Below are 26,581 nucleotides of genomic sequence, written 5' to 3'. Positions count from 1 at the left end.
CAGAGGCAGGAAAGAAAAGGCAAGACTGAGGCAGCTGAGAACTGTTGTTGCACCTACGGAATGGGGCCCAGATATATTTACTTTTTCTTCTTTTAAGAAACAACTGATTCTGAAAGCTGAAGTTAATTTCCATTTCCAAGAGGCCACAGAAGGACATTCTGAAAGGCAGGTATGTTTTGTCTGGTCTGTAGGGGTGTGACTGGCTTTAGGTGTAAGAAGCCCAGTTTCTTTTGACAAGAGACAGATTCTAAGTGGCAGCCTGACACTCCAGTTCCCCTGCCCTGGCAACTTCAGCTCAGGCCACTGACAGGGCTATATGCACTTTGTCATGCTATTGATTTTATTCACATATATGGGAGGAGGTTGAAGAGAACCTGTGACATCACCTGTTATCTAAATGTTCATGATTCTGTACATTCTCCTTCCTCAGCATAATATCCTCAGGCTCATCTGTGTGGCAGCGTGCAGTAGAATTTTATTCTTTTCTCTGGCTGAATAACATTCCACCGTGTGGGCCATCACACTCTGTGAATCTACACATCTGTGGATGATCTGTTGATGAGAGATTGGGTTAGGGTTACATTTTGAGTACTGTGACAATGGCTACTGTGATCATTGGTGTTCAAATGTGTCCAAATCCTTATCTGTGTGTTGTATGTAACTAAAACAGAGTTCTTAGACCAAAGGTTACTATTCATCATATAAAAAGCCAATACTGTGTTCTCCAAGATGTAGCATCATTCTCTGTTCTTAGCTGCAGTGCACAAATATCTAAGTGATCTGAATTCTGGTTCACATTTATTTGCTTTCGTTTTGTGTGGTAGCTGTCCTGGTGGGTACAAAGTGACATCTGGTTTTGAGTGGCAGTTCCTCAATGTTTCTGAAAGCCTCATTATAATGCAGTCTGGGTTTGAAAGATTGTTGAGCAATTAAATCAAGTAGGTCTTAAAATAGCCTCATTCTTGTGTAAACTGCAAACACAAGCAAAATCAAGCAAGTGATTTCAAGTAAGTATGCATGTTTCCCAGAAGCAACACTCAACCTCAGTAAAGTCTAAGAAGTCAAGTCACATGAGATCACATGACTGTAGATGTTTACACCAGTCTCCAAATCAACAAGACAGAAATCTTGTAGCTAAAGTTTCTTAATTTTGTTCTTATATTTTTGTAATAAATTAGACTGACATGTTGCTGTGGGAACATAGACACTTTATCTTTCAGTCTGGTACTTCCCAGTTTGTACCTGCATCTTTTCAAGTAATTTCTTTAAAATTTTAGAGTTGTCTTGTACAGAATGACTAGCAATGCTGAATGTTTTCTCATGTGCTTATAGCCATTCATAACCTGCTTTGGAGAAATAAGAGTCTAGTGTTCTGCCCATTTTGAAATTGAGTTGTAACTGTAGAGGTTTAAGATATTAATCTCGTACCGCATATTTAATGTACAGCGCTTGACACACATTCTTGAATTGCCCTTTTATTATTTTTGTAAATCATGTGGTGCTCAGAAGTTCTTAATTTTACAAAGTAGATTTTTATCTATATTAACTCTGTTGAGATTTTGATATCAGATTAAGAAATAATCTGTCCTTACTATTCAAGTTAGGTAAAACAGAGACCAGGTTAGCCCCAGGCTAGCCTGTTGCAATTAAGGTCTCCTTTGCTTTCTGCAGAGAGAATCTGTCAGGTGGAGGAGGGAAAGTAAACAGTCAAAAGTCATGTAAATACCCATGAATTTCACCTTGATTATTAATTTGGAATCTTAGTGTTTGTGTAATTCATGGGTGTGTTCCAAAGCTCCTATACATTTTCAGCCATTTTAAATTCACAGAGGGAGTAAGTGCTTAGAACCCACTGCTCTGCCGCTTTGCTGGGTCTTTAAGGCTTTGCAAACTCGCCTACCTTATTGGCAGGGTGCAGTAAACTGTAACCTGTAGGCTCTTACAGATTGTGGGGTTTACAAGGTAAGGCATTCATTACAAGGCTTAGCATATTGACAGATTTTTATGAAGATAGCTGTTATTTGGTCTTTATTACATTTGGTCTTTCTTCATACAGGCAGCCCATGTCTTACATAAATCTTTAGAACTGTGGAAGAATGATAGAGAATGTCCTCTGTATCTGCTTGCTACCTTAGGAAATGTACAAATGTCATCAGTCCTAACTCACCTTGGGCTTGAGTAATACTGAGGGGGAGAATGGCTTTGTATTCTTCTTGCAGATTCTTCTAGCTTGGCAAGTTGCTATGGCCAGACCACAAATGATGGCTCCCATTTGTCTGGTGGAGAACCACAAGGACCAGCTGTCTGTGAACCAAACAGCCATCGAGATTCTGGACAACATTTCCCAGCCAGTGGTAGTTGTGGCTATTGTTGGATTGTACCGAACAGGGAAGTCCTATCTGATGAATCGTCTGGCAGGACAGAATCAAGGTGAGTGGCATGCTAGGTACTAGCCAAATGTCTGACTGTCTTTGTGCCATTATCTAAATTTTGATTCTCAATTAAAACAAAGGAAAGCCAAATTCCTTTCAACACATCTACCCTCTCATGATAATTTGCATGAGTAATTACTGTTCTCCAATAATTGGTTCCTGCACTCTCTCATGAGTGCTTAATGTAAGAGGAGGTCTGCTTGTTCGTCTTCGCCAACCAGTACCGAAATAATCACACAAAAACTCTATTAATTAAATCACTGCTTGGCCCATTAGCTCTAGCTTCTTATTGGCTAACTCATACATATTAATATAACCCATTTCTTTTAATCTGTGTATTGCTATGTGGCTGTGTCTTACCGGATAATGTTCCCAGTGTCTGTCTCAGATAGAGGATCCATAGCTTTTCTCTGACTCTGTCCTTTTTTCTCTCATCATTCAGCCTATCTTTCCCTGCATACTTAAGTTCTGCCTTGCTATAGGTCCAGAATAGTTTCTTTATTCATTTACGGTAAACACAGCACATTGACAGAACTGCCACATCAATTAAAGACAGGTCCTTTTCTGATTCCCTAAGCAATGATATCCTGTGCATCAATCTCTTGTCTCATACTTCAGGTTTTCTTTCTCAATAAAATATTTTACCAGGGGAAAGTTGCTTTGAATACGTAAGACTTTATACATCATGGGTTGGGCTGGGGAGATGATTTAGGCCACTCTTGAAGAGGACAGGATTTGGTGCCACTACCCATGCGGTGACTCAAAATTTTCTGTAACTCCAGCTCTGAGGATTTGATGCCATTATTTGGCCTTTATGCATTTGGGGAATGTGCATGGTGCACTTACATATGTGCAGGCAAAATTCTGATATTTTTAAAATGCAATAATTGAATCTTAAAAATTATTTATTTATATGGAAACAAATCATTAAAGAACATTTTAAAGGACTTTATATCCTTTTATGGCTGCACACTCCTTTTTGGTTTTGCTGCTTTTCTTTAATAAATTTGAATATAAAATCTATTTTAACAATTTCCTTTTTCTACTTTCCTGTTTTTCTCTTCTTGATTGTCTCTGACATGGAACCTATATCATTTCCAAAAACTTGTAAAACATACCTCCCTTTTTGACTGTCTTGTTGTTTGGCCTGGCTCTAGCTATCTAGTATCAGCTGCTGTCAAACTACTGACAATTCCCCTGCCTCTGTCTCCTGCCTTCAGGGTTGGCAGGTGTGTACAACCATGGCTGTCTCAAAAACACAGCAGCCACTAGAGTGCACCATGTTCTTTTGTTCCTGAATGCCCTTATGTGGCATCATTCTCTTATTAAATGCCTACTATAGATTGAAGTAGATGAGTCGTAAACTAATATATTTTTGAGGAAAGATAAAGCACCATTGTTAGTGTTGAGAGTCCCAATACTGCCAATTCTACTGCTTAGATCTGATTTTTGTGTTTATTGCTCTCTTTTTTGCTTTTTCATGGCCAGGTCCAAAACACCAGAGAGAATATCAATGGAGAAAAACTTACCTCAACACAGTTTTAGAGATTTCACTCCCCGGTGATTGGGTTCATTGGTCCTGCGACTCTAGTGACATCACAGAGGCAGCTGCATGGAAGATAGGTAGCAGAAACTTGAGGAAAGGATTCAGATCAGTTCAGACTTCCAATATCTCTCCTCTTGCCTCTTTATACTCTGTTGAAGGGAGGCCGATTGTTGGTTCCCATCTGCCCAGCCCTGAAATAATCACAGAGAAACCATATTATTTAAATCACTGCTTGGCCCATTAGCTTTGTCTTCTTCTTTGCTAACTCTTACATCATAATCTAACTCATTTCTCTTAATCAGTGCATCACAATGAGGTTGTGACCTACCAGCAAAATTTAAGTGCATCCATCTCTGGCCACAACTCCATGGCTTCTCCCTGACTCCAGCTTTCTTTCTTCCTCTTTCTTTCATTTTTGTTTTTTTTCACCTACCTAAGTTCTGCCCTGCTATAGGTCTCAATCAGTTCTTTATTAACCAGTGGTATTCAAAGCATACAGAGGGGAATTCCACATCTCCTCTCTTTTTCTATTTAATTAAAAAGAAGTGTTTTAACTTTAACATAGTAAAATTACATTTAGCAAGACAGGTATCTCAAGCAAGAATTATAGTTACAATATTTATATCAACTTTATCTTTTATCATAAATAAGGAAAACTATAACTATAAATTCTTCAACTCCATCAAAGTCTCCAGAAGGATGTAATATTACCTAAGTAAACAGGAAATACATTGTAAGCAACTTCTAAAACTCTAGGATTGACAGAGGCATCTCTTCCTGGACAGTCATTCAAAGTTCTTCTCTACCATTTGGGCATCTATCTTCAGCCTACAGGCTCATATTATCCCGCAGACTTTTCCATGTAGCAGGAAATTTCAAAGACAGTTCTGCCTATATTGGCAGTTTGCCAGTTACTTTCTTCTGTGTCCTGAAGAATGTCTGGTAGACTCTTTCATAAACCATGAACCCTGAAGGACCATCTCACCCATTTCTCTGTGGGTCCTGCATGTCCGGTTCCTCAAGCAGTCCAGGCAAGAGCACTTTCTTTCCCAAATGGCTAGCAAATTCCACCAGTAGCCTCTTTGATGCCCACCTTTTTCTTGAAGTAATTGGTGCTGTCAGGATCAAATGTGTTTCATTGTCATGAAAAGTCCTAAGTTATTAAAACATTTAAAATGCCATATTCTGAATGTCTCTGAAAGATTTGTAGAGTATCTGTCTGAAATATATCTCTACGTATCTAGAAAACCTAACTAATATGACTATAAGTTGACTATTATAAATGGCTATCTATTAACTTATATTTCTTAATTATGTATACACTATTAAGTGAGTTGCACAAACATAATACCTTAATCAGGAGCAAAAATACACAACACATTATAACAAAATTGACCTTAAATTTGTATCAATACACCAAGACCCATACCAATGCAAATCTCTATGGCATATCTCCCTTTAAATATTAAAAAAATATAAACAGTATTTGGGAATTTGGGTTTAGTTCTTCTCCAAATTACTTTATGCTTTTTGTTGGCATAGAAATTTTGGAGGTGTTCACAGCAACTTTTCCAGGGTTCTTGATACATCAAACCATATTAGTCTTGAAGCTAACCACTAGTTCTCATCCTCTGTGGAAACAAAAGAAGAACCCCTTTCGAAAGCAACATATCTTTAGACCCAAATTCTGAAGTCAAGATACCTTTATAATATACATGCTGGTTTACTTCAGCAGTCCATACAATAAAATGTCTCTCTGTACTTAGCTCCTTCACAGTCAAATAATTCAAAGAAAACACAATAATACACATAATCCAGACTCTCTGTGTATTCTCCATCTTTATGTCGCTTATTTTTTCTTTACTCCTTTTAATCTATGACTCTCTGTATTCTGTCTCTTTAAAGACTTTGTTTTATTATTTTATAACTCTCTGTACTCTTTTTCTTCTCTCTCCCAAGCTTGTGTATATTTTAAAAATACACCATGTCTCATTTAGAGGTCTTTTATGTCTGAATCTGTCATATTTTGTATATGTAATTCTTTACTGTCCAGGAGCACTTCTTAAAATGTTAAGCACTTCTTAAAAACCTTAAACTGCATCATTTCTAGGAGAAACATGTCACTTCCTGCTTTCCCCACCCAGACCCAAATGGTGGGGCTGAGGTCTGTTTAGTGCGAGCCATGCTCACAGCCCCAATATCAGGCACCCAGTAGGTCTAGGTTACCATTAAGCAAGTGGCAGCAGTCTGCTTTTAAACTCCATTTAAATGCTTGGTTTCTTCAAAGAGCCAGAGGTCATGCTGGAAGCATGGCCCAAAAAGCCAGCATTTCAAAGCTGCAGCTTTTCTGCTACTGCTGAATCAGGAAAACCTGTCTTAAAGGAGCTGCAGCATACTTCCAGCAAGCAAAGCTCATTCAGGAAAATAAATGCAGTTAAACTTTGGTGTTTTTTAGTGTCTAGAATTTCTTTTCAAGCCCTCTTAGGTTTTAAGTGGATTTTAATTGGCCTCATGGATGCCAATTTGTTGAAGAGAGGCCACTTGTTGGTTCCTGGCTGCTCAGCCCCAAAGAAAACATACAGAAACCATATTATTTCAGTTTCTGCTTGACCCATTAGCTCTAGCTTCTTATTTGCTAACTCTTACATCTTAATTTAACCCATATCCATTAATATGTGCATCACCATGAGGTTGTGGCCTACCAGCAGCTTCAGCATGTCTGTCTCTGGCAGCCACTCCATGGCTTCTCCCTGACTCCCTTCCATCTAGTCTTCAACTCCCCAAACCTTCAAAATCCTTCAAGATGTTACTGGCTTTCATAAACTGAAATTTTAACACACAAGGCTTCTGGACACCAAAGATTTAGTACACAAGGCTTCCAGGCACTTATGTTTAGCACACAAGACCTCTATGCACTGATGTTTGAGGCTACCTGTGTAGGATGTTCACAAACCAACCCTTATTCCTCACCTCTTCCCTCAGGGTTCCCTCTGGGTTCCACTGTGCAGTCTAAAACCAAGGGCATCTGGATGTGGTGTGTGCCACACCCCACCAAGCCAAAGCACACTCTGGTCCTCCTGGACTCTGAGGGCCTGGGCGATGTGGAAAAGGTAGGATGAGGTTCATGCTGACCGTTATGAGCCCTTGTTCTCTAATGGATTAATCTATTCATGAATAGATTTAATAGTTCTACAGACTTAACTATGGTAAGTGAGATAAATACTGATTTATTTAGATTTCAAATTTAGATAAGTTTATATTTTTGTTGTTTCTCTTGTTTTTAAGACAGGGCTTCTCTGTGTAGCTTTGAAGCCTTTCCTAGAACTTTCTCTGTAGACCATGCTAGTCTCAAACACACAGAGATTCCCCAGCTCATGGCTCCCAAGTGCTGTATTAAAGGCCTTCACCACTACTGCCCAATGATCAGAAGTATCACATTAGGTGGAATGTGCCTTTAGATTGAATAATTTGATTTAATCCAATAAAATTTATCTATTAGTTAATTTCCTGGATTCTAGGAATAGTAGTTAGATATTAGTGAACAAGATAAAAGTTTTTCCTCCCAAGAACCGTCCTAGTTTCATTGAGGATTCTTCTTATGTGTATCTGATATTGTCCAGTACTTGGAAAGAAGCAGGATAGAGAGAAGAAAAGTAGTCACAGGGCAGCCTCTGATCTCTGAACTCCAGAAGAAGAACTAGAGAGGGAATTTTAGAACTAACCTGTGTTGGGTCAAAGGTGAGGGAATCTATCTCTATTGCCTAGCCATCTGTTGTCTGAGGTTTTCTGTCCTGCCTGGTTTCTGACTTCCCACCAAATTTTATAGCTGTTTAGCCCCAAAGAAATCACATAGAGGTCTATATTAATGATAAACTGATTGGCCCATTAGCTCAGGCTTCTTATTAACTCTTATAACTTATATTATCCCTTTATTCTAGTTTATGTTAGCCACATGGCTCAGTACCTTTTTCCGTGGGGTAGGTCACATCTTGCTTCTTCCATGGTTGGAACAGGACTGGGGAGGAATGGGCATCCTCCTTCCCAGAAATCTCCTGTTCTCATTGACCCACCTCTACTTCCTGTCTGGTTGTCCCACCTATATTTCCTGTCTGGCTACTGACCAATCAGCATTTATTTAAAACATAATTGACAGAATATAGACAATTGTCCCACACCACCCATCACTGGAAGTCTTCCCTGGAGGCCTTTGTCATTCTAAGTAGATATGAGAGCTGTTACCAATCAGCTCTCACAGAGCTAGATGAACAAGGTCTTCCCTTCTGAAAGGTGAGCCAGGTGGCACAGTGTTACTTCTACTAAAAGTAGTTACATGGAAAGATGTTCCCATGAGAATGTGAATGACATCACAGTAGAAGGAGTTTGGTGAAAGAATGCTTTGATGAGAAGGTGGATGACATCACACAAGGTGCAGTTGGGTGGATGATGCTTTGATGAGAAGGAGGGTGACATCTGCAATCTCAGTTGATGAAGAATGGCTGACTCACCTTCTGAGATACCAAGGATACATTTTGGAAATGGGTTTAAGTAATTAGGTTTACATTTTGTGAGTTATATTATTATTGTGTTTAGTGTATGTATCTACCAATGGGTTTATTCTTGGTTAAAAAAAATAAGGTTTTATCAAGGACCATCCTCTGAAAAATCTCCAATAGGAGCAGATGGCCCAGAGGAGCCACATTTTAGAGAAACTTTGTTGTAGTTTTCTCCAAGTTCTATATCCAGAACAGCTTTAAGACTGCTGGTCAAGATGATTTACCCTCACAGAATATTCTAGTCAGGACTTGACCATAATTCTAAATTTTATTTGGATCCCCATGAGATTATCAGCACCCCCAATCTGCAGGAAGTAGCCTAGAAAACAATTCCCATATTTCCAAAAATGGATTATGAATGTTTGTCATTGTTTAATGTGTTGGTTACAAGTTGTTATGGATAATGGTCAGAAAAAAAGGTTAATTAAAGGTGATTAGATTCAAGACCATTATATTGAGAAGAAAAAAAGAAAGGGTATAGATATAATCTTGTTTTGAAAAGAAAAAAAAGCCAGATTTTTGATACTTGCCTTTAATCCCAGCCCTTGGGAGGGGAAGCAGAGGCAGCAGAACTCTGTGAGTTTGAGATCAGCCTGGTCTATAGAGCCAGTTCCAGGACTGGCTTAATAGCTAATGAGAAACCCTGTCTCAAAAATAAATAAATACCACAAAACTGGAAAATGTAAAGGAAATGGATACTTTCTTAGATAAATATCATTTACCAAAGTTAAATCAGGACCAGGTGAACAATCTAAATAGACCTGTTAGTCGCGAAGAATTAGAAGAGGTTATCAAAAACCTCCCTACCAAAAAAAGCCCAGGACCAGATGGTTTCAACGCGGAATTCTACCAGAACTTCCAAGAAGACCTAATACCTATACTCCTTAATGTATTTCACAATATAGAAACAGAAGGGTCATTACCAAATTCCTTTTATGAAGCTACAGTTACTCTGATACCAAAACCACACAAAGACTCAACCAGGAAAGAGAATTACAAGCCGATCTCACTCATGAATATCGATGCAAAAATCCTCAACAAAATACTGGCAAACCGAATCCAAGAACACATCCGAAAAATTATCCACTATGATCAAGTAGGCTTCATTCCTGAGATGCAGGGCTGGTTCAACATACGAAAATCTATCAATGTAATCCAGCATATAAATAAACTGAAAGAAAAAAACCATATGATCATTTCATTAGATGCTGAAAAAGCATTCGACAAAATTCAACATCCATTTATGTTAAAAGTCTTGGAGAGATTAGGGATACAAGGGTCATACCTAAATATAATAAAAGCTATATACAGGTAGCCGACAGCTAACATCAAATTAAACGGAGAGAAACTCAAAGCCATCCCGCTTAACTCAGGAACACGACAAGGCTGTCCACTTTCGCCATACCTCTTCAATATAGTGCTGGAAGTTCTAGCAATAGCAATAAGACAACATAATGGGATCAAGGGGATTCGAATTGGAAAGGAAGAAGTTAAACTTTCGTTATTCGCAGATGATATGATAGTGTACATAAGCGACCCCCAAAACTCCACCAAAGAACTTTTACAGCTGATAAACAGCTTTAGTAATGTGGCAGGATACAAGATCAACTCCAAAAAATCAGTCGCCCTCCTATACTCAAAGGATATGGAAGCAGAGAGGGAAATCAGAGAAGCTTCTCCATTCACGATAGCCACAAACAGCATAAAATATCTTGGGGTAAACCTAACCAAGGAAGTGAAAGATCTATTTGACAAGAACTTTAAGGCATTGAAGAAAGAAATTGATGAGGATACCAAAAAATGGATGGACATCCCTTGCTCTTGGATTGGGAGGATCAACATAGTAAAAATGGCAATTCTACCTAAGGCAATTTATAGATTCAATGCAATCCCCATCAAGATCCCATCAAAATTCTTTACAGATCTGGAGAGGATAATAATCAACTTTATATGGAAAAACAAAAAACCCAGGATAGCCAAAACAATCCTAAACAATAAAGGATCTTCTGGAGGCATTACCATCCCTGACTTCAAACTCTATTACAGAGCTACAGTAATGAAAACAGGGTGGTACTGGCATAAAAACAGAGAAGTCGACCAATGGAATCGTATAGAAGACCCGGATTTTACCCCACAAACCTATGAACACCTCATTTTCGATAAAGGAGCTAAAAGTATACAATGGAAGAAAGAAAGCATCTTCAACAAATGGTGCTGGCACAACTGGATGTCAACCTGTAGAAGAATGAAAATAGACCCATATCTATCACCGTGCACAAAACTCAAGTCCAAATGGATTAAAGACCTCATTATCAGCCCGAAAACACTGAACCTGATAGAAGAGAAAGTGGGAAATACCCTACAACAGATGGGCACAGGTGATCGCTTCTTAGGTATAACCCCAGAAGCACAGGCATTAAGGGCAACATTGAATAAATGGGACCTACTAAAACTGAGAAGCTTCTGTAAAGCAAAGGACACTGTCACTAAGACACAAAGGGAACCTACTGACTGGGAGAAGATCTTCACCAACCCCGCAACAGACAAAGGTCTGATCTCCAAAATATATAGAGAACTCAAGAAACTAGACTTTAAAATGCTAATTAACCCAATTAAAAAATGGGGCACTGAACTGAACAGAGAATTCTCAACAGAAGAACTTCAAATGGCCAAAAGATACTTAAGGTCGTGCTCAATTTCCTTAGCAATCAGGGAAATGCAAATCAAAACAACTTTGAGATACCATCTTACACCTGTCAGAATGGCTAAAGTCAACAACAACAAGGATAGCCTTTGCTGGAGAGGCTGTGGAGGAAGGGGTACCCTCATCCATTGCTGGTGGGAATGCAATCTTGTGCAACCACTGTGGAAGTCAGTGTTTTGGTTTCTCAGGAAACTCGGGATCAACCTACCCCTGGACCCAGCAATACCACTCTTGGGAATTTACCCAAGAGATGCTCTATCACATGTCAAAAGCATTTGTTCAACTATGTTCATAGCAGCATTGTTTGTAATAGCCAGAACCTGGAAACAACCTAGATGCCCTTCAATGGAAGAATGGATGAAGAAAGTATGGAATATATACACACTAGAGTACTACGCTGCGGTAAAAAACAATGACTTCTCGAATTTTGCATGCAAATGGATGGAAATAGGAAACACCATCCTGAGTGAGGTATCCCAGACCCAAAAAGAAGAACATGGGATGTACTCACTCATAATTGGTTTCTAGCCATAAATAGGGGTCACAGAATCTACAATTGGCGAACCTAAAGAAGCTAAGTAAGAAGGTGAACACAAGGAAAAACATATCGTTATCCTCTTGGATAAGGGAAGTAGACAAAATTGCTGGGGAGAAAAGTGGGATCTTGGGGGTGGGGTGGGAAGGGGGTAAGGGGATATGGGGAGAGAATAGGTAGAAGGGAAGGAGGGGGGACTTGGGGAAATAGGAGGATCGGGATAAAGGAAGGTTGGATAGGGGAGCACGGAACCACAATCCTTAGTTAAGGGACCCACTTTAGGGTGGGCAGGAGAATTGACCCTAGAGGGGCTCCCAGGTGCCCAAGCTGAGGTCCCCAGTTAGTTCCTTGGGCAGCTGAGGATAGGGAACCTGAAATGACCCCATCCTAGCGCAATACTGACGAATATCTTGCATATCATCTTAGAACTTTCATCTGGCGAGGGATGGAGATAGAGACAGAGACCCACACTGGAGCACTGGACTGAGCTCCCAAGGTCCCAATGAAGAGCAGAAGGAGGGAGAACATGAGCAAAGAAGTCGGGACCACGAGGGGTGCACCCACCCACTGAGACAGTGGAGGTGATCTACTGGGAGCTCACCAAGGCCAGCTGGACTATTACCAAAAAAAGCATGGGATAAAACTGAACTCTCTGATCATGACGAACAATGAGGGCTGATGAGACGCCAAGGACAATGGCACGCAGTTTTGATCCTACGCAATCTGCTGGCTTGGTGGGAGCCTAGCCAGTTTGGATGTTCACCTTCCTAGATATGGACGGAGGGGGGAGGACCTAGGACTTACCACAGGGCAGGGAACCCTGACTGCTCTTTGGACTGGAGAGAGAGGGGGAGAGGAGTGGGGGGAAGGGGAGAGGGGTGGGAGGAGGGGGAGAAGAGTGGGAGGAGAGGGAGAAGAGTGGGAGGAGGGGGAGGGAAAGGGGAGGCTGGGAGGAGGTGGAAATTTGTTTCTTTTTTCTTTATTCTTCTTTTATCAATAAAAAATGTTAAAAAAAACAAAACAAAACAAAACAAAAAAAAACAAAAACAAAATAAATAAATAAATAAATAAGAAAAAAAGTAGGAAAAGTATGGGGATATAAATAGGATTGGATAAAAGGGCAGATTATTGAATCTACTCTGGAAAGAAATAGGGAGTATATAGATATAATAAGGTAAAAAGGTAGATTATTGAATCTTTTTCAAAAGCAGCTGCTAGCTTTAAATGTTTTACATTGGACTGAACTTTCTATAGAAATGTTGTATATAAATACAAACTTGAAATTAATATTGTTAAATCATACTGTACATACATTTCAAATCTTGTTCAATGTATTGTACTTATATAACTCATTTAACAATGTAAGGAAAATTTCTAGTCCTTGAAAATTATTACCAGGTATTTAGGATAATAAGAAAGTGTAGGTTAGTAGTTAATCACCTAGTATAATCAAACTTGTAGTCACATGAGGTATGTTTTCAAGATCAAACATATATATTTTTGATAGGTTATCTTCAAAGACTTCAGAGATCTATAGAATATGGCATTTAAGATGTTTTAATAACCTTGATTCTTGTTTTTTTAATGACAATGAGACATGTCTCCTCCTGGCAGCATCAATCTACTTCTGAGAAGATCATGGGCATCCAAGAAACCTCACTTGAACTTTCCTTTCTTTGAAGCAAAAGTAAGCCACTGGGAAAGAATGCCCCAGACAACTGCTGACAGTATTCTGTCCTAATTAGACAAGCAGGACACAAATTATTCTGCTTCACAGAAAAGTCTGTCAGATATTCTAGGCCTATAGGTCAAAGATTGATGTTACAACATTGCAGAGAAACTTTGAGTGACTGCCTAGGCATCCAGCTGTTTCTGTCATTACCCACATATTTGGAAGCCACTTGCTTACAGTTCCTGCTTACTCAGTTAATATTATTTCATTCTTGGTTCTCTGAGGAAGTTGAAGATTAGATTACTACATTTATAGTTTACGAGATGCAGAAAGCAAGTTATGATAGAAAGTAAATTAGATACAAGACTATGGACTCACCAAGTCAGGATAGATATGAAATATTTTCTCTGAATTTGTCAAATGCAGATGAACAAGACACTATTGATGTATTTATTGTCTGTATATTTGTAGTTATTGTACATAATTTTTCTCATATTAGTTATATACTTCTTTTTATTATAGACAAAAATGGAAATGTAGTGGCACTTTGTTTGTATTTTAATAAATAAAGTTTGCTTGAAGACCTGAGAGTCAAACATCACCACTGGTCGACAGTATACACAGTACCTTTAACACACACCTTTAATCCCAGTTGCCTCACTCGTTTGCCATAGAACCTGGGCAGTGCACATCTTTAATCCCAGTCCTAGACAGTATTATAAAATGGGAGGAGGCAGCTCTCAGACACAGTCTTATTTTGAGATCCTTGAAGGCAGGATTGCCATTTTCAGACTGAGTTCAAGGTAAGAGCCAGTGGCTGTCTGCTTTGCTTTTCAGGTTGAACCCCAACTTCTCTCTCTGAATTTTTATTAATGGTTCCTCACTCTGCCTTCTTGTGTCTTCCAGGGAGACCCTAAGAATGACTCGTGGATCTTTGCCCTGGCTGTGCTTCTGAGCAGCACCTTAGTCTACAACAGCATAGGTACCATCAACCACCAGGCCCTTGAGCAGCTGCAGTATCCTTGCAGGACCTGACTGACCACGTTTCTTTGAGTGTTCTGGAATGCATATGGCAGCACTGACCTGCCCTGTCACTGTGTGGCTTTTGGTGGGGCAGAGGACACCCAGGGCAGCAAAAACTCTTTATTGTGATTTATTTTTAATAAGAGAATCATGAGAACGTGCATGTGAATTCACTTTTTCTTAACCCAGTGCCAGTTACGTCACAGAACTCACTGAGCTGATCAGGACAAAGTCTTCCCCAAGTCCTGATGGAATAAAGAATTCCACAGAGTTTGTGAGTTTCTTCCCAGACTTCATCTGGACTGTTCGGGATTTCATGCTGGAGCTGGAGATAGATGGAGAGAGCGTCACGGAGGATGAGTACCTGGAGAATGCACTGAAGCTGATCCCAGGTAGAGGGAGGGCTGGGGTGGGGGACTGGGAAGGGCTGGGATCTGCTGAGTTGCTCCCATCCTCAGGGGGTCCTTCTGTATTTGCAGTGGGATGGAGGTCTGTAGAAATGCTGATTGTCATTGGCTGGTAATGCCTGGGAACTGGAGTTTGATTTCTTTTGAGAAAAGTAGAACCTGGAACACCTCCAAATTATTCCAAATCATGTTCTTTACAGTTTGTACTTTAGCATCTAGAGTCTAAAGCATCTAACCTTCTCCAAGTCCAGACATCCGTCTTGTCTGTTTTGTGTCTGTTTTCCTTTAAGAAAGAGCTGGCTACATAATTCTTATTCATGACTTTGTCATACATAGCCCATCTCAAATACATTTCACAGAGTTATACATTGTTCTTCTTTTGCAGGAACAGAGGTTTTCAATGTTGAATTGGTTATGTTGTCCACAAAAAAGCTATGTTCTAAGTATAATGACAGATGTAATTTTTAAGTCTATGCCATGATAATTCATCACAACATGCTACATGTCAGGATCAGTTATATTGTGATCTATAATCTATTTGCATGTATGTTATTAGCATGAATAATGTGACTTTACAAAGTGTGAAGCCCATGAAGCCTAGTGAAGAATACCAATTCTGATCTGCTCAGTGTTATAATTTTTCTGTCTTTGATCTCTCAGAACATTAAAAACATAGTCGGTAGGAAAGCACTCTGTGAAACCAGTACTCACAGTCATAAAATTGGTTATGAAAAGGAAAGTATCCAGTCCAGGACACCCCAAGACCAAACTCTCAGTACAAAGAAGAGACAAAGGGCAGGGAATGAGACAAACACAGGAGATAGAGGATGAGTGAGAAGGGGAGGAGAAGGGAGAGGGGACACAGATATTTGTTCCAGAATACAAAGGACTGCCTCTGGATAGAGAGGAAACAGATATGGCACAAAGACAAATGGCAGTTTATAAAATGAAAAAGGAAATTTCATGTAACGATGAGGTCTTAATTTTAATTTGGCATGTTAATTAGGTTCAACAAGGGGGCTTAGGGTTGTTGGCCTTAAATACTTCCAAAGAGGGACCTTGGTATTTTGTCTGAGGAAGATGAAATGGCATAATAAAGAAAATGACTATGGTAGTTAGCTTTGAGAATGTAATCTAAAGATCTTTAGCAAAGCAGAAGGAAAGGGGGAAATGGAAAGTCTGCCAGAATCATGCTCACCACACGCGAACTGTCCAGAGTCCCTTTACTATAATCTTTTATTATGGTTTATTTTATTTTATTATTTTTTTTCTGTTGCAGACAGTTTCTTTACTTATCTATATGCCCTCTGTTGAGGGTCGACATTCTTTATGATACTCTTTTTGTTTTTATCATATATGTATGATTGTACACATTGTCTTCAATTCGTAAAATACTTATATGTTTTAAAATCATTTCACATTGAATTTCCTGTTTCCAATTTCATCACTAAAATTTAATATTAGTAAGAACCAGCATTATCCTTATCCTACAGATAAAGAAACAATAACCAAAATAATGAAGATGAAATTATAACCTATCATAGTTAAATGTTAATGATTTAACTATTTTAACCTCTTTTATTTAATTGGCCAAGTTATAGTTAAATGATCTTTTTTGTTATGTACTCCAAAGTGAGATAGGGAGTATGAAGTATGGATACTATTTGTATAGTTAATAAATAAAAGTGAAGATAACAGTAAAAAAAACATATATGGTTTACTAAGCCACAGTATGTTGAGGAATGTGTACTAAAAAATAATACACTTTGAATAGAATAAGAAAGTAAAATTGTAATATCAGTTTGGCAACTAGCATGTCCTTTCCAAATTTAAATTTAGACCTGATTCTGTATTATTTATTTTTATTATTTTATTATTATTTTTATTGTTTATTTTAAAACCAGGAAGCAAATGTAGCCCTTAGCTGTCCTAGTGTTCACTATGTAGCCCGAATCACACTGGCCTGGAACTGACAATTTCTTTTGCCTTTTCCTCCCATGTACTGGGAAAGTGTATGTTACCACCCAGCTTTCCTTTCCTTTCCTTTCCTTTCCTTTCCTTTCCTTTCCTTTCCTTTCCTCTCCTCTCCTCTCCTCTCCTCTCCTCTCCTCTCCTCTCCTCTCCTCTCCTCTCCTCTCCTCTCCTCTCCTCAGTTTTGTAAAATACTGTTTTAATGTAGCACATATGATCTCGTATAGACTTAAGTATTTTGCATATTTTCATAGACACGTCTTCCTTCCCCAGTTGTGAAGAACACATATTTTCTATGAGTGTATACTTATCATTGACAAGAAATGAAGTCTTTAAAAGTCAAGGTAGTTTTCATTTGCTATCCATGGCATCATTCTGAGAATTGCTAATGCTGCTATTACTGCTCTATTATCCTTTGTGGGTCTTCTTTTGAGCCCCTCATCTCCTTCTCTACAAAGCAGTGAATGGGTCAGAAATCACATTTAATCTTTTGTTGCTCAGTCAACAGGATCCACAACTAAAATGTGTAACTAAAATGTGCTTGATGGCATGTTCAGGTCTGTGGATATCAGCTATAAGATCGTCCAGTGGAGTCAAATGTCTCCTCAATATTTCACCAGATGTCTACCAAGTACAAAGCTGGTATACTTTTGATCTGTAAAGAAGTGTTGAATGTTTATGGTAGAGACCTGAGAGTGCAGAACACTTCACAGAGACAAGAGAGTCCATCATTTGTTCTCTGCTCTAAGACTACCGCCATGGATTTGTGTTTCCCTTAACACTAGGTGACGATCCCAGAATCCAAGCATCCAATCTGCCCAGGGAGTGTATCAGACGTTTTTTTCCTAATCGGAAATGTTTTGTCTTCGACAAACCAGTGCGCAACAAAGCGCTTTTACGCAAACTTGAGACTACCTCAGAAGATCAACTGGATCCCATGTTCCAGGAACAAACAAGGGCTTTTGTTTCTTACATCTTCACCCATGCAAAGATCAAGATGCTCAGAGAGGGAATTAAGGTCACTGGGAATCGTGAGTGATATTTTTTAACACACTTCTGCATAGAATAGTATATGTTGAAATTAGTATGTTTATTTTTAAAATATTATCTATACAATGATAATATGCTTCTGCCCCTACTCTGAAAAACCTATATGGTTTATAATTGATTGTAGATTACAAATCCTTTAAAAATGCAGACTTCATCATTGGTATCTATAGCTCTAACACACCTATATGAATTTCTTAACTGATAATAAAATCTCAAGTGAAAAGGTATTTAATTAACTATAAAATCAGCATTTGAACTTCTTAGCTTGATATATTTTCAGAGTGGGGATATTTTGTATATTAATTATTCTTTGAAATGACAATGTGAAATGTAATTTGGAAATTGAAATATTTCCAATATAAGTACTCGTGTTTAAACCATGTAAATCCAGTCTTTTAAGATTTAGCAATAAGTTTTTCCTCGTTATTTTATGCAATCTATTTTCCTTTAAATGCAAAATTTTAAGATTTAAAGACAAAATTATGTTTTTATAGGTAATTGATTTTTTTAGGTAAAGATTGATATTAATTTTTAACTAGAACTAGAAAACCACCAAAGCAAAGAGACAATCCAAAAAAAGATGATGTCTGTAAGGGGTGTGTTTGTATGTGTTTATGAGTGTTCATGTGTAGTTGTGAGAGATTAAAAATGTAGTCTTAAAATTGGATCTCATTCACTTATAAGTTCAATTTATCCCTCCAACTCCTGGTTCGTGAAGGACTGGGGACTCTGGTGATGACCTACGTAGATATCATCAACAGTGGAGCTGTGCCCTGTCTGGATGATGCGGTGACAACTCTGGCCCAGCGTGAGAACTCAGCAGCTGTGCAGAAGGCAGCTGAGCACTACAGTGAGCAGATGGGCCAGCGACTGAGGCTCCCCACAGACACGCTCCAGGAGCTGCTGGATGTGCACACAGCCTGTGAGAAGGAAGCCATTGCTGTCTTCATGGAGCACTCCTTCAAGGATGAAAACCATCAATTCCAGAAAAAGCTGCTGGTAATGTTGGTGTCATTAACTGTCATGATTCTATTCATTCAAGGCTGTGGTGCTGCTGTGCCTTCATGACCTGGGTGTGTGATTTATTAAAAAACGAGCACTCTGTGTTGTCATAGTATACACAGCTGTGGAAGTCTCATGCCCTTTTCTCAAACATCAGGTGCTTTTTATCCACAAATCTCTAATGCCTAGAATAATAAGAATATAGTGTCCTAAATTTTTCATGCAGTTAATGTCTGTGAATTGCAGTTCAGCCTAGAACAACCTACAAGTCATCCCTGAACATGTTATATTCTTCTATACCTACAAAACAGTTTCTCACAAGAGTCCCACTGCAGGCCACTGCTCTTTCATTGCTTCTTGTCATGTCATTGTGTCATTGAAGATAGAATTATAGGATGTAACCCCAATAGGAACCAGAGTTTGTAGCATGCAGAACCATCATTTTTCAGAAAGTCCTGAGGACTAGGAACATCGGGAACATTTCCTGTGTCTTGAACAGATTTCTTAGAGTCTTAATTCAGGGTTTATCATTTCACATTCACTTGTGGTCTTATTACACTACAATACTTTCTTATGGGTAATAGGCTGACTCTTCTACAAAGGTTCTTGGAACTTTATCTCTTCTATTCCTTCAGCATGTCAGATCTCTGTCCATATCCCTTATAGGAATTAATAGATGAGAAGAAAAGGATGTTCATGTTGAAGAATGAAGAAGCATCAGGTCAATACTGCCAGGAAGAACTCAATCGGCTTTCAAAGGTTTTTATGGAAAATATATCAACATTTTTTGTTCCTGGAGGACACAGGCTCTACCTGGAAATGAGGGGGAAGATTGAGCATGACTATTGGCAGGTGCCCCGGAAAGGAGTGAAGGTGAGGAGCAGGGAGCATGGGAAAGGGGTGAGGAGTAGGGAGCATGGGAAAGAGGTGAGGAGTAGGGAGCATGGGGAAGGGGTGAGGAGTAGGGAGCATGGGAAAGAGTTGAGAAGTAGGGAGCATGGGAAAGAGGTGAGGAGTGGGGAGCATGGGGAAGAGGTGAGGAGCAGGGAGCATGGGAAAGGGGTGAGGAGTGGGGAGCATGGGGAAGAGGTGAGGAGTGGGGAGCATGGGGAAGAGGTGAGGAGTAGGGAGCATGAGAAAGAGTTGAGAAGTAGGGAGCATGGGAAAGAGGTGAGGAGTGGGGAGCATGGGGAAGAGGTGAGAAGTAGGGAGCATGGGGAAGAGGTGAGTAGGGAGCATGGAAGGGAGTGAGGAACAGGGAGCATGGGGAAGAGGTGAGAAGTAGGGAGCATGGGAAAGGGGTGAGGAATAGAGAGCATGGATGCTCATAGGAGAGGAAAAATGATGTCATAAAACAGAAGCATGATAGAAGGGGGGGCTGCTTATTGGTTCCCGACCACCCAGCTAGCTGAGACCCAAAATAATCACAGAGAAAGCTGTATTAATGAAATCACTGCTTGGCCCATTAACTCTAGATTCTTTTTGGCTTTCTTATATTAATTTAACCTATTTCTATAAATCTATATATTGCCACATGGCTGTGGTTTACCAGCCAAAGTTCCCAGAATCTGTCTCGTGGTAGGGCATGACTTCTCTTGACTTTATCTTCCTCCTCTCATGCTATAGGCCAAGTCAGTTTTCTTTATTCACTAACCAATAAAGTCAACACATAGACAGAAGGACTTCTCACAGCATTTCCCCTTTTTTGTTTAAACAAAAAGGAAGGCTTTAAATTTAACATAGTAAAATTACGTATAACAAAACAAGTATCAAAGAAGAATTGCAGTTACAATGTTTATATCTATTTTATCTTTTATCATAATTAAGGAAACTATAGCTATAACCATCAATTCTTCAACTCCATTAAAGTCTCCAGAAGTATATAGTATTCCCTAAGTAACCAGGAATTACATTGTAAGCAACTTCTAAAACTGTAGAATTTGCAGAGACATCTTGCTGCCTGGACAGTCACCCAAAGTTCTTTTGTACCACTGGGGCATCCATATTCATCCTTCAGGGCCATAATATCCAGCAGACCTTTCCACAAATCAGAAAATTTTAAACACATTTGCACCTATATTGGCAGTTTGTCAGTAGCTTTTTTCTGTGTCCTGCTGAATATCTGGCATACTCCTTCATGAATTAGGAATCCAGACGGATGGTAACCCCTTTAGGTAAGTCCAACAGTCATTTCTCTGTGGGTTGTGCATGTCCAGTTCATTAAGCAGTCCAGGCAAGATCAGTTTCTTGCCCAAATGGCTACCAAACTTCATAAGGAGACTCTTTGATGCCCATCTTCCTCTTGAAGTAACTGATGCTTCAGGAGCAGATGTGTCTCTGTCATGAAAAGTTCTAAATTCTTAATGCATTTTAAATGTCATATTCTGAAGGTCTTTGAAAGGTTTGAAGAATGCCTATCCATATGAAATTCATATCTTTTCATCTAGAAAATCAAAGTAACATGACTACAAACTTGACTATTATAGATGATTATCTCTTAACCTATATTTCTTAATTATACATTACATTTCTAAATGAGCTGCACAAACACAATACCTTAACCAAGATCAAAAATAAATATACACAGTATAAAAAATTGACCTTAAATTTGTATCAACAAACCAATATCAATACCAATGCAAATCTCTATAGCATATCTCCCTTTAAATGTATAAGAACATTTATGAACAATATTTGGGAATATGGGCATAGGTCTGTGCAAACTTCATCCTATTGTTTATTCAGCAAAGTAATTTTAATAGGGGTGTTCATGGCAACCTTTAAGGGGGTCTTAGTCCATCAAACCACATTAGTCTGGAAGCAATTAACAGGTTCTCATCCTCTGTGGAAACAAAAGAACCTCTTTTCCAAAGCAACATATTGTTAGACCAAAATTCTGAAGTCAAGATCCATTTATAATATACATGCTGGTTCAGTTTAGCAATCTCCAGAATAAATCAAATGTCTCTATGCAGCTAAAAATTCAAAGATAACACAATGATATACATAATCCAGACTCTGAATTTTCCATTTTTGTGTGCCTTATTTTACTCTATTACTTTTTCTAAAAGCTTAATATTTATTTTATTATTTTTACTTCTTTAATCTATGACTGTCTGAACTCTGTCTCTTTAAAGACTTTGTGGTTTTTTTGGTTTTTATAAATGATTTACTTCTTTTTATAACTCTCTATACTATTTTTTTCTCTCTCCCAAGTCTATATATTTTTGTTCAACACTGTGACTCATTTAGAGTTTCTTTCCATCTGGATTTGCCTTTACTACATATCTGTAATTATTTACTGTCCAGGAGCACTTTTTTAAAATGCCAAGCACTTCTTAAAATTTATGCTGTGCCATTACTAGAATATAAACAGTACTTTCTCCTTGCCCCGTCTAATACAGCTTGGGGGAGCCACTTGCTTGCACCGCTGAGCCCTGCAGACTGCCCCACTTCCAGGCACATAGCCAGTCCACATTGCCACCAAGCAAGATGCAGCAAGGTGCTCACAATTCCCAACCAAATAAATGCTCAGTGTCCCAGTTTCCTGAAAGAGTCAGAGTTCATGCTCACAAAAGGGAAGCTGCTTTTTTGAAATGGCATGTTGCTACTGTTGAATCAGTAAGACCTCTCTTAATGGAGTTGCACCTTGACACCAGTAAACAACAAGAAGCTGTGTTAAACTCTGTATTTTTGTGTCTTGAATTCCTTTTCAAGCTTTCTCAGGTTTTTAAGTGGATTTTAGTTGGCCATGTTGGCACCGATTTGGTGGATTAGCCAGTCACCCGGCTAGCTTAGACCAAAATAATCACTCAGAAAACTGTATTAATTAAATCACTGCTTGTCCCATTAGCTCTAGCTTCTTTTTAACTAATCTCTTACATATTAATTTAACCCATTTCAAGTAATCTGTGCATCACCATGAATTTGTGGCCTACCAGCAAAGTTTCAGCACATCTGTCTCTGGTGGCTCCATGGCTTCTCTCTGACTCCACCCTCTTTCTCTCAGCATACAGCCTAGCTTTCCCTGCCTACCTAAATTCTGCCTTGCTATAGGTCCAAAGCAGTTTATTTATTAATTAATGATAATCACAGCACACAGAGGGGACTCCCACATCATCTCCCCTTTTCTGCATAAGTGGAATAAGAAAACACAAGCATAGCATGGCATCTCTAGCTTCATGTTGGTGTTTGTGGCCAACATTTGCAATCAAGCAAATCCTTTACCCTCAAGCCCTATCACCGGAACTATTCTTGACTGAAATGGCCACTATTTATTGTTAGTTCTGAGAAATATTCACATAAAATTCTCAGTAACAACGTTTTTCAAGTTTGTCAGGATGGTCTACTTATTGGTTACTAGTAAATGTAAGAACACAGGTAACATATTACTCTGTTGTTGTCAACAACACCATGGTGAGTTTTTTCCTCAGACCTTTATTTATCTAAAAGACTTTGGGTGATGCCTTGCATTACTATGAGAGTTTACACATATGTACCTTGAAGTCCAAGCAGGTGGAGGGACTTGACTATGAATACAGTCAGCAAGTGCAGAAGGAAGTCAAGCCCACATAATTATGTAGCATTTTACATGGGGATACAATATTTGAAAGCATCATAGGTTGCATTGAGCACATGTGCATGTGATGTGAACAGGCTGGACCTCGGAGCAGGAGGTACCAGCTGGCTCTAGTGAAGATGACTGGGGAAGCCAAGGACCCAGAAGTATCTATTGCCAGTGAAGAGAAGGGGCAGTCTGCAGGCTTCACCATAGCATTTGACAGTGAGGCACAGTGGAGACCATGTTAACTCACATAGATTCTTTCCCAGGATCTCTCAAAGTCTTTGCTCCTTCTTGGTCTTGCAGGCAAGTGAAGTCTTCCAGAGATTTCTGCAGTCACAGGCCACCATTGAGAATTCCATCCTGAAGGCAGATACAGCCTTAACTGTTGGGGAGGAAGTCATTGCAGGTACAGGAGCATGTCTCTTGGCTTTCAGCAGGGGTTAGATTCCCACAAGGCTTCCTGATAGAGGCCACAGTAAATCCATTCCCAGATTAGCAGCTTTCTACCCTTCTGTGGAAGCTCACTCTGTGAGCACAGGAAGTCCAGTCTGTGTTTCAGCCACATGGGCAGGGTCGCCTCCATTTCCTCTGGAAACACTCTCTCCATTGTGTGGACCAGTTTGGAGTCTGTGGTTTCCTTTAAGATCTGCATTGCTCTCTGGGTTCTGGAATGTAGACATTTTACTTGACCCATCACTTTCTTCCTCTGATTCATCCTCAACCTCCCATCACTTTCTTCCCCCTACCCATCCTGAATCTCCCATCACTTTCTTCCCTCCCTGAATTTTCCTGGGGCAGAGGAGCGGGCACAGAAGGAGGCAGCTGAGAAGGAACAGGAGCTGCTAAGACAGAAGCAGGAGGAGCAACAGCAACTGATAGAGGCTCAAGAAAGAAGTCACAAGGAAAACCATGAGCAACTGAGAATTAAGCTGATACATGAAAGAGATCAGCTCATTGAAGACCATAAAGTAATTCTGGAGAATCAGCTGCAGGTAGGACTCCTCCTCCCCCTGGTGGTTGTCATACCCTAGGTAGCAGGAGAAATTATGTAGCCTGCTAATAAGTGGAAGTACCTCCAAAAGGTTGTTGCTGAGGAGGTTTTCCCTCAGGCTTTCAGTTGCTCCTTTAGGGTTTTAATGATTGTAATATTTTGATACACTAATTCAGGATATTTAAAAACAACCTCATTGGTACTCACTGAACAAACTCCCATCCAGGCAGCTTAATAAGGTCAGCAATGGGCCTGGGTTAACAAGGCCCTTATTATGAGCACCTGACACCAACCCTCTCAATCTGAGAATGACCTATGCTGACATAAAACTGAAAGAAATATCCAGACTTTAAAGAGCAGACAATTGGCAGCTTCTGCAGGTCCTGTAGCTGTCTCCAGAGTGGACAGCTGCTTGAACTAGCACATGGCAGGAGAATGATTCTCTCATTGCCCAATTTCAAGCAAAATGGTAGCATACTTCTGAAACAACTGATTGGCTGCCACTGTCTGTATGATGTTGTTGCCACACTGTTTTAGGGGATTGAGCTCAGCACAATCTGACCAGTTGCTTTTCAGTGGGCATGAGTGTAGGAACATCTTCACACCTCTGCCAGCATTATAGCCAAACAGACACGATTGATCAATCCCAGTGAAGTTGCACTATCCTTCCTCACACTGTGTAGGTCTAATTCAGATGATCTTCTTCATGGAAAGGGAAATCACATAGAGGGTACACTAAGGACCACTTGCTGAAGATTTGAAATTATAACTCATGCAATGTTGGAATTTCACAATATTTACTTCACTCTTGTGTTCACTGTTTTAGCATCAAAAGAATTGGCTTGAAGAAGGATTTAAGAAGAAATCTGAGGAAATGTGTGGAGAAATACAGCGGTTGAAATCTGACATTGAGGAAATGGAAAGAACAGCAGCTCCATTATGTACAGTATTATAAATTAATTTGCTACAGTGATTTGTTCTCCTATTTTATTTCTTGTATAGGCTGTACAATGCATTATTTCACTATTTAAATAAAATTTATTCTTCTGATGCAATAATAGACTGTGAATATATACTCAGTCTTTTTATGAAGCTTCATATTTTCATTTTTGTTTCATGAATATCAACAAAAAAAGTACTAGTTAGAGGACATCTGTGCCTGGCTCAAATTAGATAGACCATATACATATTTGCACAGACAATGTTTTTTTTTAGGACAAATTTTTGTTTGTTTTGTTTTTCAAGACAGGGTTTCTCTGTAGCTTTGGAGCTTGTCTTGTAGACCATGCTGGCCTCAAACTCACAGAGATCTGCCTGTAGGGCACAAATTTTTTAAAAGCATTCCTGTGGAAGCTCTGTGATTAGTCATTGTACACTGTCACAGTTACTGTTGGTCAACTTGACTGGATATAGTATCACCCAGGACACAAGCTCTTCTGCACCCTATGATGACCATCTCCCCTAGGATGGCTTGTGGAGGGTCATCTCAGGTTACTATGGTAGAAAACCCACTCCAAGTGTGTGCAACACCATTCCTGTGGACTGGGGACCTAGCTAAAATGTGAAAGCAAGCTGGGCACTAATGTCCATCATTTGTGGCTTCCTGATTGTGGATGCCAGATGGTCAGCCAACCTCCACTTCTTTCTGCATGCCTTCTCTACCATGCTAAGTTGTTGCAAATAGTGCAGGCCCCTTGGTCCATCCCGGCCAGCTAGCTTAACCCAAAATAATTACATGGAAACTGTATTCAGTTAAACAATGCCTGGCCCATTATATCTAGCCTCTTCTTGGCTAACTCTCACATCTTGCTTTAACCCATCTCTAGGAATCTGTGTATAACCATGGGGTCGTGGCTTACTGGGAAGATTCTAACCCATGTCCATCTCAGGCCGGGGAATCATGGCGTCTGCTTGACTCTGCTTCTTTCTCCCAGCATTCTGTTTGGTCTACTCCACCTATCTAAATTCTGCCCTATCAAAAAGCCAAGGCAGTTTCTTTATTAACCAATGAAAGTAACACATAGATAGATGACCCTCCTACACCACTAATTGCATCATCTGGAACCATGAACAAGAACAAAAATTTTCTTAGGTTGCTTTTTTTGTGGCATTTTGTCTCAGCAAGAGAAAA

At 39.4% G+C, this 26,581-nt stretch overlaps 1 protein-coding gene across 1 annotated transcript; it reads left to right on the top strand.

The window, feature by feature from the left end:
• On the top strand, window positions 1–25,497 carry LOC142832686 (guanylate-binding protein 6-like). Its single transcript, XM_075943371.1, is given in 12 exon segments — window positions 1–169; window positions 2,220–2,430; window positions 6,961–7,088; window positions 14,349–14,458; window positions 14,661–14,857; window positions 17,629–17,874; window positions 18,612–18,892; window positions 19,562–19,768; window positions 23,763–23,865; window positions 24,258–24,451; window positions 25,277–25,361; window positions 25,364–25,497. Coding segments are annotated over 11 exon segments (1,785 nt in total). The 5' UTR covers window positions 1–169; window positions 2,220–2,243; the 3' UTR covers window positions 25,411–25,497.
• The last annotated feature ends 1,084 nt before the right edge of the window (window positions 25,498–26,581 follow it).

The sequence above is a fragment of the Microtus pennsylvanicus genome, chromosome 12, assembly GCF_037038515.1.
Source record: "Microtus pennsylvanicus isolate mMicPen1 chromosome 12, mMicPen1.hap1, whole genome shotgun sequence".
Taxonomy (NCBI): domain Eukaryota; kingdom Metazoa; phylum Chordata; class Mammalia; order Rodentia; family Cricetidae; genus Microtus; species Microtus pennsylvanicus.
Note: the sequence above shows the minus strand (reverse complement) of the source record. Positions and strands in the feature narration are given on the sequence as shown.